The sequence below is a fragment of the Natator depressus genome, chromosome 1 (genome assembly GCF_965152275.1).
Source record: "Natator depressus isolate rNatDep1 chromosome 1, rNatDep2.hap1, whole genome shotgun sequence".
In the NCBI taxonomy this organism is placed as follows: Eukaryota; Metazoa; Chordata; order Testudines; family Cheloniidae; genus Natator; species Natator depressus.
Window position 1 is genome coordinate 183481163 of NC_134234.1, and position 12981 is coordinate 183494143.

The 12981-nt window shown below is 45.3% G+C and overlaps 1 protein-coding gene across 1 annotated transcript in view; it reads right to left on the reverse strand.

Moving 5' to 3' along the window:
• Positions 1–465: 465 nt before the first annotated feature.
• PTGFRN (prostaglandin F2 receptor inhibitor) overlaps positions 466–12981 on the reverse strand; it is a 95107-nt gene continuing 82591 nt past the window's right edge. Inside the window, exons 8-9 of the mRNA XM_074972035.1 lie at positions 6878–7183; positions 466–916 (exon numbers count right to left, since the gene is read on the reverse strand). Of these exons, the coding sequence (XP_074828136.1) occupies positions 750–916; positions 6878–7183 (473 nt within the window). The 3' untranslated portion in view covers positions 466–749. The remainder of the gene's footprint in view (positions 917–6877; positions 7184–12981) is intronic.

The following is a 12981-nucleotide window of genomic DNA, read 5'->3' on the forward strand; positions in this document are numbered from 1 at the left end:
TGGGAGGGGCTGTGGTGGGAAGGAAGGCCTGCACTGTGAAGTACTTGGTCTGAGCATTCAGCCTCTAGGGTTGCCAAGCTAGCACTTGTCACCAGAACAAAGACCAACTTTAAAAAAAATATATTTAAGAAAATTGTCACAGACACATCCATACATGCTGTATTGTGGAGTGAACTCCAAACCCCTGAAAATAGGGGAAGAGAGGGCACCCTGACAACCATAAACCCACCCTTGACCATTGCATCTTTACCAAACAAGTACTAGAGCACCTCATACGGCTGCTTCCTTCCCAGCACTGGAGATAGGAAGAAAACCCTGGGGTGGGGGGGAGGAGGGAAAAGAGAGAGAGAACAGGTCAGCTAATTTTATAAAAGGCAAAATATTTCTCCCAAGCCCCGCCCACCACAATAACCCTCCCCCCCGCCCAACGATGTTCACACACAAAGAGAGATCCTAAAAACAAGACAAAAGGATTTAACAGTGAATCTTGTCTGAAGGCTGCTGAACAGTTTGCGTGTCAGAAGAAAATATCCCCACAGTAAGTGTCCCTGGAAGAAGAGCTCTGTGCTGGTACACATGGCCTGTGCTCTCAGTACTTAGCATGTGGAGAGGAGAAGCTCTAGGTCCTGGCTTAGATCAGAGAGAAAGATACTGTCCATTGGGCATTTGTGTGTCTCACACACACACACCTCAGTCTCAGGCCAACTGCCCAAATCTCTCCCAAAACGTGCATAGTCTCATTCCCACACTCAGTCCATCTCCATTGACATTAGCCGGCGTCGCTCCCGTCTGGTTTCTTGTACTTCCTTCTTGCAACACCAGCGGGAACTGCAGTAGCCAATGAGGCAGGATAAGAGTCCGATGACGGTGGCTAGACCAATGCCTATCAACAGTGGATATTTCAAAGCGTTCAGCACTAGGAAGGGGGAGAAAAAAAAGCAAAAGCAAAATGATTAAATACAGCGTATAGAGAAATGCCAAACTCGCTCACTCTGTCTAAGAAAGGGAAAATACACATCAGCCAGGGACAGATGAAACCATTCAGAAAGAAATTCTAGTTCCCCCTCCCCATTTCGAAGGTTCTGAAAAAATTCAGCTCTCACTCCCCTGTGTTTTGCTTCCATAATTCTCAAGCCCATATAGAAACAAGAAGGACAGGATGCAAAATCTCATAAGAAAATGTCTCATTGTGAGATTCCCAGCTCCAGTCTGACAGACTCCAAAGGTTAAGCTAGTCCTGAGGAGCATCCACATTTTGGGTTCTTATCCAAACCAGATTAATCCACCAACAATTTAAACAAAGATGGATGGAAACCCATTCCTTTTACAACACAGCTTCCAAGTGACGAGTCAAGGGTTCTGACTTTTTGAAGGACTGTATACGTAGATTTAGAGCTCGTTAGGAAGCAAATTCATTCTAGCCACCTAGCAGTTTCCAGTCAAGTCCATATTTAGGTGCCCAAAGAGGTGGCCTGCTTTTCAGAAGTGCTGAACATCCTGCAGTTCAGTGAAATGGAGGGTCTGGAATGAGGACCCATTCAGGGGATTAGGTAAATCAACTCAAGAGGCACACTGCTCCGGGAGGCTCATGCAGAGTTTGAATCAACTGCAGCTCTCTGCTATGGCTGGTATGGACAAGCAATATTAATTGTAGGATTAGCTCCACCAGGGATGGGAGTGGAGCATTAGAAAATTAGGGACATTTTGTCCCTGAGGTAACTCACTAGCTGCACAGAAAGCAGAACAAAGACTTCCGTTTCATTTCATCTTCTTTGGGGCTCTCAGTGAGGCCATTCCTTGAATTTCTGGGAAGTACTTTGGTAAGTACTTGGCCTGACATGCCCCCTAGATTATCACTAAATCACAGTTTTAACTATCTGCTGGATGTATACACCTAATGTTAAGTACATGCAGCAGTTATCAAAATTAGTTTCTCATACTTCAGGAGATTTAAGGGTTGCACGTAACATGCAGAAAGGGCTGAAACATAGGTCAAGAACCATGAGCACAGGGAGCAGTGTATTCGCTGTGTTTACAAGAGGGGATTAGGAGTCAGACTCCTGGGTTCTGTTATCGATTGAGATACTAACTGCACCACAATTCACCATGCCTCAAGTCCCCTGTCTGAGAAATGCACCTAAGGCCTGGTCTACACTACAAAGTTAAGACGACTTACATCAACCTTTGTTGACAGTGATGCCACCTCTCCTAGTGGCGTTGCACCATGGTCTACATACTGAGGTCAGTGCGCGTGCAGACACTGTGACCTGTATCAATCCTAACAATCCTCCAGTAGCTGTCCCACAATGCTAGACAGTAATTGCTCTAGTCACAGTTGTGAGCTCCACTGCTCAGATGCTGGAAGCCACCCACTTTCCTTTAAAACCCACAGATACTTTTGGAATGCCTTTTCCCGATTGTTCAGCTTTGACAAGTGCACCCAACAGCTCTCCACTGTTGCGTACAACTGCCCAACCAACCATGCCAGCTACACACTATAGACATGCTCCTGCCTGGAGCAGACAGGAGGTATTGGATCTCCTGGGCATCTGGGGAGAAGAGGCTGTGCAAACACAGCTATGGACCAGTCATGGAAACATGGACATCTGTGAAAAGATTGCACAGGGGATGTGGGTGAAGGGGTATGACAGGGATCAGCAGCAGCGCCGCATGAAAGTGAAGGAACTATGGTAGGCATATCATGAGGCCAGGGAGGCCAACCGTCTACCTGGTGCTGAGCTGCAGACCTGCTGCTTTTACAATGAGCTGCAGGCCATACTTGGACCCTGCACATCACCATGGATACCCAGACAGAGACCCTTGCCTGGAACAATGAGGAGGAGGGATATGCAGCAGGAGGTCAAGCTAGGCCACAAGCCAGGAACTTGGAGACTCCATAACCATCTAGCCAGTCCCACCAGCCAAGCACAAATGAGCCCGATCCAGTAGAAGGAACCTCAGGGTAAACGTGGGCATGCATTCTCCCTTCATGTGTTTAGATGTGGAGATGGCGCCTGGCCCAACCACAAGTTAGCAGGACACAGGTATCTACGTTGCACTGTTTTACTCTACAAGAAGAGGTAAAGGTACCACACACACACACACACACGACAGGTAGTGTTTTCTGCATTTCAGTCTCCTGTAGAGTTAGGCAGTGGGGGGCACGCATGATGTGGAGCACTTTGTTTATGTACACAGGGACATCCCTTGTATCGTCCTGAGAGATCTTGATGAAAACGCCCATGGAGGTACTCTTCAATCCTCTTCCGAAGGTTTTTAGGGATGGCTGCCTTATTTCTGCCTCCATGGTAGGACACTTTCCTCACGTCACTCCATGACGACTTTGGCAGGCACCGTTGCAGTAAACAGGCTAATGGCATATGGGCCCAGATGGCTTCAGAATGCCAGAAGTCACTGTGTTCTCTGGGCCTTCGTGACCCTCAAGAGCAAGGTATCAGCTAAAATCATTGCTGCCCGTGGTAAATAGTGCCAGTACTCAGTGCCATTGCCCTGTCCTCATGCCCACGGAAATAACTGCTGAAATTTTATTGTTTTACGCAACCAAACAATTCCCTCCTGATTCCCCACCTTGCCCCTAGTAGCCATAGTGACTGTGGCTGCTGCTGCAGAGCGGTGCTGTGCAGAGGTACTCCAGAGGGTCAATAAGCAGGTCTTGTTTAAAATTTGTAGGGGAATAAGAGAAGGGAATTCTGAGATCTTCTGCTTTCTGTCGTGACTGTAAATAGGATACATCTATCTGTTTTATCTGTGGCTGCTGCCACTGCAGCCTTGAGGGGTGCCCCCTCCACACTCATCCCCTGATGAGGAAGAGAAAGAGGACATGTTCATCGAGATAATGAAAGTCAGTGGCGCATCAGACTGTGAACAGAGGGCCAGGAGGGTGAACATAGCAGACAGCCTGCAGAAGGAAGGAACAGGCAGGAGAAAGACACAGGAGTCCCAGCAGGAAAAGGAGAGGAAGATGCACCAGGACAATGGGGTTTCCCAGGCAGCAAACACAAATGCTGCAGACTCTTGTTGACCTACAGCTCCAACAGTCATGGGCTCACCTCCCCTTATAGTCAACCGAGACTTCCACTTCAGCAGCTTCTTACATCTTGCATCAGGGGCCACATCCCTATCCCCCCACAGCAACAGACAGTAAGGAAAAACCACAGCTTCACATACACTGACCTGTGAGAGCCAGCACTGGTGCATGTTTGGCAGAAATGGACTGGCATGGACATGAATGTTTTCCACCGCTCTAATTTTAAAGTTCCGTTCTGTTAATTTACAATTAAAATTTTGCACTATCTTGGTTTTTCTTTGCACATTAATGTTTGGCACTGGTTTGGGTATGCAATACATTTTTATTTTTTGGACAAATTCATCTTTATTACTTCATTACATTCTGCGGTATGTCTGTGCTTCAAGTGCCACTAGATTATTCATAAGAGACCAGAGATACAGAATTCATAGGTTGAGTGAAAAACCCAGTGTAATAATTATAAATGTACAGTGAGCACTGCACAATTCATTGGTTCATTAAAAGACGAACATAAATGTACACCAAGCACTACACAATTCTTGACAGCCACCAAAAGGTCAGGGCCAGGTAAAGCACAGCCTACCACACCACAATGCTGTGGCTGATGGTTAAAATGATCTTTCAAGGTGTCCCTCAGCTGCACAGCTCCACACTGAGCTCTTCTAATGGTGCTCGTGTCAATGTCAGCCAACAGCTGTTCCACCTCCATCCTACCCCTCAGCAACTTTTCCTTCTTTGCCTCATAGATATTATGCGGTACATAGCAGGAAGCTATAACCATTGAGATGTTTTTCTCACAGAGATCTAATCTAGTGAGTAAACACTGCCGAAATCCCTTCCATCTGCCGAAAGCACATTCAGCTGTCATTCTGCACCTGCTGAGCCGGTAATTGAATCTTTCCTTGGAGCTGTCAAAGTGGACAGTGTACAGCTTCATAAGCCAGGGGAGCAAAGGATAGGTGCGGTCCCCCAAGATCACTATTGGCATTTCAGCATTGCCAAATAGTAATCCACCTGTCTAGAACAAGTGTCCCTGATGCAGATTTCTGAACAGCCCTGTGTTCTTAAAGATGGAAGCACAATGTATGTTCCCTGACCAGTGCACATTGATCTCAGTGAAGCATCTCCGGTGATCCACCAACTCTTGCATAACCATAGAAAAGTAGCCCTTTCTGTTCATGTGCCAAAAAGGGCTGGGGCCAAAATAGGGATATGCGTGCCACAGTTCTGGAAACCCACAGCTGAAAATCCATCCATATCATCCTGCACATTGCCTAGAGTCACAGTCCTGTGTACCAGGATACAGTTAATGGTCCTACACACTCGCATGAAAGCAGCCCCCCACTGTGGATTTTCCAATTCCAAAATTATTTCTCACTAACCAGCAGCAACCTGGCATTGCAAGTTTCCATGGTGCTATCATCACTCACTTCTCAACCATCAATGCAGCTCTCATTCTGGTGTCCCTGCATTGGATTGCGGGTGCCAGCTCGGCACACAGATCCAGGAACGCAGCCTTTCTCACCCGAAAGTTCTGCAGCGACTGCTCATCATCCCAAACCTTCGTTACGATGTGATCCCACTAGTCAGTGCTCAGCTTTCAGGCCCAGAAGTGGCACTCCACCGTCTGCAGCTGCTCTGTGAACGCCAACAACCTTGCATTTTTTTTTTAATTTTTATTTTTTTCCCCACTGTGTTCCCTAGTAATCTGTCCTCAAAGAAATCATCACGTCCCCCGTTGTTGCGGTACTTCCTGCAGCTCTGCAAATACCGGAGCACCATTCTCCCCGAGTTTGTAACGTTCATGACAACAGTAGACAGCTGGGCAGGCTCCATGTTTCTGTCAGAGATGGCAGACACTAACAAGTGTGGGTTTGTAGGGTTTTTAAAAAAGACACAAAAACGTGATAGGATAGAGATGGCATTATGGGATGAGAAAATTGCCTGGTGGGAACCTGACCCCTTGCTCCCCCTTCCCCACGACTCGTGTGTGCGCAAGCACTACAGCACGTTCCAAAAATTTCCCAAAAGGTATCGCGCCAGAGGGCAGCGCATGACGTACTGGGATACCTACCTACGGTGCATCGCATTTTACATTGACACAAGCTCTCCTGGTGTGTACGTGCAGCACCAACACAAGCAGTCGTGTACGCATAAGCGATGCAGTAACTGCGGTGGCTTTACACCGATAGAACTTACATTTACCAGAGTTTGTAACGTAGACATGGCTTAATACTTCCCTTGTGTGGTCAGCATCAGGGTTACTTTACAATGTAAATCACGTGGAGAGTCTTGATTAAAAGATGCTATAGAAGTATCAGGCCACTCAACGGGTTGGGAAAGGGGAAAGCTTTGCTTCTGTAAGCACGATACATTGCTGGGCACATTGTATGATCAGGAATTAGAAGTTTAACATGCAACAGAAAATGCAAAGTTTAACTGCAGATAGAACTAGCACTTTTCATATTTAGAGGCAGTTGCAGAGTACTTAAAAAGCTTTTCTAGTTCTACGACAACACACATTAGACCCCTAGCATTACATGTGTTCTTATCATCAATATGGGGTAAAGTGTCATCACTGGTATTCCTGAGCCTTGGCATCCCCACTGGCAGAATACAGCAGGTGTACAGATGGGCTATGAAGTACCCTGTGCAGTCACCTTCAGAAGAAAGGAGGCGGCTACAATGCAGGGGCCTCTAAAAGTGGGGTGGAGGGGGTGGAGGGAGGGGCGCGTGCAGAATGGGGAATAGTTGGTACCTGAGGGCTCCAACAGGGGTGTGGCAAGTACATTCCCCAGCCTCAACAAGAAAAGTATCTAAAACCCTTACCATCCATTTTCACAGATATGAATATGGGCTTGGATTTGATCTCCGGTTCCCGCTGCCAGACACCCGTGGCTGATCGCACCCAAGGGGTTATTGAGCAGTAATGGTTGCCGAAATCCTGGCCCTCACAGCCATGCACCCGCAGCCGGAACTCCATGGGGCTGATCCTCTCCAGGCTGACGTCGCTGCTCCAGTTCCTCCTGGCCTGGGTCACGATCCCTTTCCGATCCAAGGAAGCTAGCAAGACAGGAGCTCTGTCCAGTGCAAAGGAATGCACAGCAAACCAGGAGACGTCGAAGGACATATCATCTGAGTTTGAAGGCAAACAGAATTTGGCAAGGACAGTAAGCTCTGAAGAATATTTACAGTGTCACTTAGTCAGCAAATGGGCAGAGTCTGGTGTCTCTGAACATACAGGAGCATTATAACCAAATGACTGAAAATACAGCATAGATTTAAAACCAAAAAAACAAACAAAAAAAAACACCCTGCTCTTTGACAACTCAGCTTTCCAGCACAAACCAGGTAAATCACAGAAAGATTACAATGCAGGTGGTATCATGAAAATATGAACTCTTAGGCAGTTAACCTTATTTCTGAATTGACCAGACACACAAGGAAGATTATGACTGCAGGAAACTAAGTAGGCCGGAGCAATATTTGGCATTAACCCTTGGAATGCTACCTAATTATGACAGAGATGTTGGGAGTCGTGGGCACTTGCTAAAGCAGAGGAAGCAGAAAGAGAAGAGTCAGGGCTAGGACACTTAGTGGGGTGGTTGGGTCTTTTTTTCAGGGATGGTAGCAAGGGATTTTTAGCACCTGGGAAGGGCTGTCAGTGGGAGCACAGGAAAGGTAGTGAGCAGAGGTGAAAGTAAGCCGGTGCGCCGTACCGGGGTGACCTGGCTTCCACAGGTGGCAATTTAAAGGGCTTGGGGCTCCCAGCAGCGGCTGGAGCCGCAGGCCCCTTAAATTGCCGCCAGAGCCCCACTGCTGGAGCCCTTGTAGAGGGCAGCACATGAGTGTTTAGCAGCTGAAGAGGAATGGGATTAAGATGTTGTCAAAACACAGGTTTAGCAACTAGGGGACAGTGGGTAAATCGTGCAGGTACTTGTTGGGAGGGTAAGTGTGTCATGAAGTTGGGCTGGGGTACAACAGTAGGAAGGCTATGGATAGTTGGGAGAGGGACAGGGTTACCTACTGGGAACAGCAGAAGATCTTCTATTATGTCTTTTTCCTACTATTTTAGACTGAAATCTCAAATTTAATTTCATAGGTGAGTCTTTGCTAAGCAAGCCTAGAAGCTGGGTAAGACAGTTGTAATTCCCACATGATTAAACTAAAGCGCAAGGCCTGAGGAGCAGAATGCTAGAAGTTTGCTAGTGGGCAATAGTTTCCAAACAACATCCTTGACCTTGTCTAGTCCCTCGTGCTTGCAGAGAAGTCTCTCCTCTAAAAAGACAGCTTCCCAGCTGTAGTTAGTGTGCTGTGTGCTCAACATAAAAAGGCAGGCCCCCAGGTACTACAGCGATGAGCATGCTAGAATTGCTCATAAAACACCTCACACACAATGATATCACTAAATATTTGCATTCACATCCTGCCCATGAAACAGCCTACCTTTCTGCCATAGTTTTTCTTTAATTATGTGTCAGAAGGAACTATGCCTCACACACATTGCACTTGCAAGGAGATAATCTACTAAGTGTCTTTGTAGTGACTTCCACCTCTAACACCAGTTGACAGGTAGTCAGCGTCCATCAGTACTACCGTCCCTTTCCGTGCTCATACAAGATCATATTGATCCATTTAGCAGATCTGCACTTTTAACCCTATTAGGCTGGCAGCTAAGGATGCAGTTTAATCACTGCAACATCCTCTGTGTTAATACCCCAATTCACCGCACAGCGGGTTAGAAAACCAACATGGATGCTATTATATATGAGTAATATACAGAAAGCTGCTAAAGAAAGAGACCATAAAAAACTATGACTTAACACAAACTTGTCTAAACTCCGGCTGAAGATGGATTCCATCTGACAGCATTAATGAGATAGTCTCATAATCTGTGTATAGGGATGATAGGGGTGGGATGGACCATTCTCTATCTGACCTATCCACAATGTCAGGAAGATAAGCAGGAGGGACCTAACACTATTTCCTTGATCACCAGAGTCGGGGACTTTATCCTGAGGAGTGCTAGCCTGGCCACATTGTAGTCAATGGGCTCTAATAATACACAGCACACATATAATACTGTTCTTAACTAAATAATCAGTGGCCCACACTGTCCAAGGAAAACTGTGTTGAGCTCTTCTTACCACATAAGTGCCTCAGATGTAGTAGTGGCTAGCATGGCTTTGAGTGTAATGAGGACACAGCCTCAGACACAATTCTGCTGCTTCTATACATTATCTGCATCTCTGATTCCCCTACACATTAAGCACACAGATGGGCCACAATTGACGCTCACGTCCTTATGAATTTTGGATACAGATTGGTGTTGGCGGGGGGTAGGGTGGGGGGGAGGGAGGATGCGATACTGAATATGAATTAGTTGAATTCCCATATCCAAGCCAGCCTCTACAATTTTGGATCCACATCAGATCTAAAACTGGAAAGGGTCTATGTTTTCCAGTTCTGAATAAGGTCCAACCAAAATATCACTAACATTTTGCAGGATATCAGCACCGTCAGTCCTGAACTGAGCTTCAATCTCAGTACCTAGCCCTACCCTACGCTTGCAGGGGGTATCTCCTTGGCTCATCTGTAGTTAGCAGGTGCCACATCTACGTACGTATGCAGAGCTGTAGCCGTGATGGTTCCAGGAGATTAGAAAGGCAAGGTGGATGCGATAATATCTTTTATTGGACCAAATTCTGCTGGTGAGAGAGAGAAGTGATCGAGCTACACAGAGCTCTTCATGTTTCAGGAAGGACCTGAAGAAAAACTCTGTCTAAAATAAAAGATATTACCTCACCTACCTTGTCTCTCTAATAGCTATGTATTGCATTTCAAATTCTGTTACTTATTCCCCTACTGGAGGGGATAATTCTGTTTGTAATATCATTAATTGACCTGGAAGTACCCATAAACAGGATTGAAATATGTAGCAGGAGCAGATAAACGCTATGGAATAAAATGTCCTATTTTCATGTACATCTTCTGTAATGAAAAGAGGGAAAGAGAGCAGATGGGGCACACTATATAGCAACAGAGACACTGGCATCTCCAAATAGTCCATTCACCCAGTAAGTTAACTATCCTGACTGCAACAATGGCCAGTACCAGAAGATGCCACAGAACCCCCATAAAAGTACCTGGTGTATTTTGCAGTTCTGGAGAAGGGAAACATTACCCAACCCCACCTGGGGATCAGTTAATGCCCTGAAGCACATTTGTTGACAGACAGTCCTTGTAGATCATTCCTACTGCCTGTAACTGCAGAGGCTACTTTTAGTTACTCAGGGTGACATCCTGGCTCCCCTGAAGTCAAGGGAAAAATTCCCATTTGTTTCAACATGGCCAGGATTTCACCCTCTATCTTGCCTGCTCCCTTCACCACCAGTGTCCCTCATTCTGCACCTGGACCAATCACTTCTAGGGAAAGAGTTCCATCTCCATAGCCCAGTCAGTTCTTGACTTCTGTGGAGACTGCTAAAAAGGTGGCCTGTTATGTGGTAGCGGGCACCAGTCCACAAAAAGCCAGATTGAAAACCACCCACCCATTTCAAAGATCATTAAGACAGCCATTAGCTTTTTTGTCTCCACCAAGCTGTGTTGAGTTTGAAACCGTGACCCGAGGTAACAGGTCCACACACCCTGGCTACACCCAATCTCTGAAGACATACATTACCTATAAATTCCTCTTACTTCCACATATTCTACTTCAGACAAGCTCGATCCAGTTATAGTAAGAACACTTGGACATTCTCCAGGATAAATGACATCAATGATGACACAGCTCTGACCCATTGCCTCCCCGAAATCCCCAGTCACACACAGTTACACTTGCAGAATAAAATTTTAACAAACAACTCCTTTTAACGTCTCAGGCAAATTCATACCTTTGAAGAATTGTTTTCTGTTTAAAATTATACTGTTAATTTGAGGTTCTCTTTTTCCTTCATACAGAGATAATGAGTTGAAAGTTATAAGATCTTGCTGTCATTTTGAGAATGCCAGATCTATCTTTTGTAATTACACCATGGCATAATAGTATTATGCCAACATATCTTATTAATCAGTATACACAGTGTGCAATTAGTGACTCAGTACCGACACACAGAGAATCAGAGGGAGATTTTGTCTGCCTGAAAGATTTCCTCGTTATTATATCTCTTGAAGGGGCTGTGTGCCAAAGTCATTTGCTTTATTCCTGAGTTTTGTGTGATTTTTCACATTACAAAAATATTAGAAATTTAGCAACAGCAGGACATGAATTTGGTGCTCTATAAAGATTAGTAGCAAATACGTCCAGCTGCTCCCAGAATCTGATCAATTAAACAGCATATTTAAATATTTGGTTATCCACTGGTATCCCCAAAAGCAAGAAAAAAAATCTTTCCTCCATCCCCGTTGTTCATACTAAGTATCAATTTTAATTAGGGAACAAAAAAAAATCTCCATTTTTGGATCACTGGAACAGATCATTGTCACCACAAATTCATTGCTATTCTTCCCTGCCCTTACCATACAGTCTTATATTAGTCATTATCAGGCACCAGGAAAAGAGAGGCTAAATGCTCCCTGGGATATTATGAGGGAGAAATATAACATCCCAGTGACAAATCCAGGGGGCTACTGATCCCTTTGGGTGATGAAACTCTCAGGTCCTCTCTACACACAGACTAACGTGGTGGTGTCCTGCTTTCTCCCTCCAGGCTGGCTAGAATCATCAACATGTAAGGCACATCTTTATGCATATTCCAATTTGACACACAGGACTAAGCTATCTGGGTTTTAGCTACTTTCCTGGCCACTCAGTCCTCAAGATAGTGAATTCTATTTCCAGCCCACCTACTAGACACCATGCACTTCCACTCGACAGAATGGAGCTCTTTTAGCATCTTGTGATTGTGCTGAATCACAATTTTGAAACCCCTTTTTGTTTACTAAATTGATATGAGGTTGAACAGGGCTTCCTAGAGAACTGAGAGTACCACTCTTCAAGATAGGGTAAAGAAGCTGGCTTCGTTAATTTTCCAGGGCACTCACTGGGTCTGTCTGGAGCACATAAAACTACTTTTTCAGAGAGAGACACCGTAATACTCTCAAGGACCTGAGAATACAGGCCTATGAAGGGGACATTTGGGAGACATTGTTATCTGTTCGAAGAAGAATTTTTACAGAACTAATAGAAGAGACTCTGCCCTTGAGGCACCGGAGACACTACCTTACTCAAAGAAGTAAAATTTAAAAAATTTCATTTGAATTCAGCGCACTAATCACAGCTGTTAAACTAACAGACTGGCTCTCCCAGATGAAGAATCTATAAGGGACAGATGTTCCAGTGTCCCAACCCTCCATAACGCACACTCCATTCGGGGCTCAAAGCAGCGACGGCACTCCTTTGAATAGTGTTGCAGCCAGAGCAGAGCACTGCGGGAGACATCCAAAAGTGCCTTCAGTGATGGATAAATGTACAGCTAGCTAAGACAAGTTACTTTGCCCCACCTAAGTCTGACCTAGAACCAGTACTATTATAAGTACTCTAAATTGATTCTGGGCATAACAGAAGGAGGATAAGCTGACAGATAAAGAGAAAGACATTGTCTTCTCTCAAGCACAGCAAATATTTCAAAATCTTCCTATAAGTACATTGCACAGATGGTTATGAAAATTGAGGAGTGTGTAAACAGATCACCCCAGATGTTTCCCTACCTTACTCCATGAAATATAAACATCTATTAGAATTGCACACTTGTGAAGGAGAGCTGCAAAGCTTAGATGAAAATAGTTCAGCACAAATCTGGGCTTAATGCCCTCAACAACACATCTGCGGACTTAAAAAAAAAAAAAAAGAGATCCTCTCAAATCCACTGGCTCGTCTGTGTTCATGAGAGATAACCTAGAATGAACAATTCTGGAACATCAGAGACCAAAAC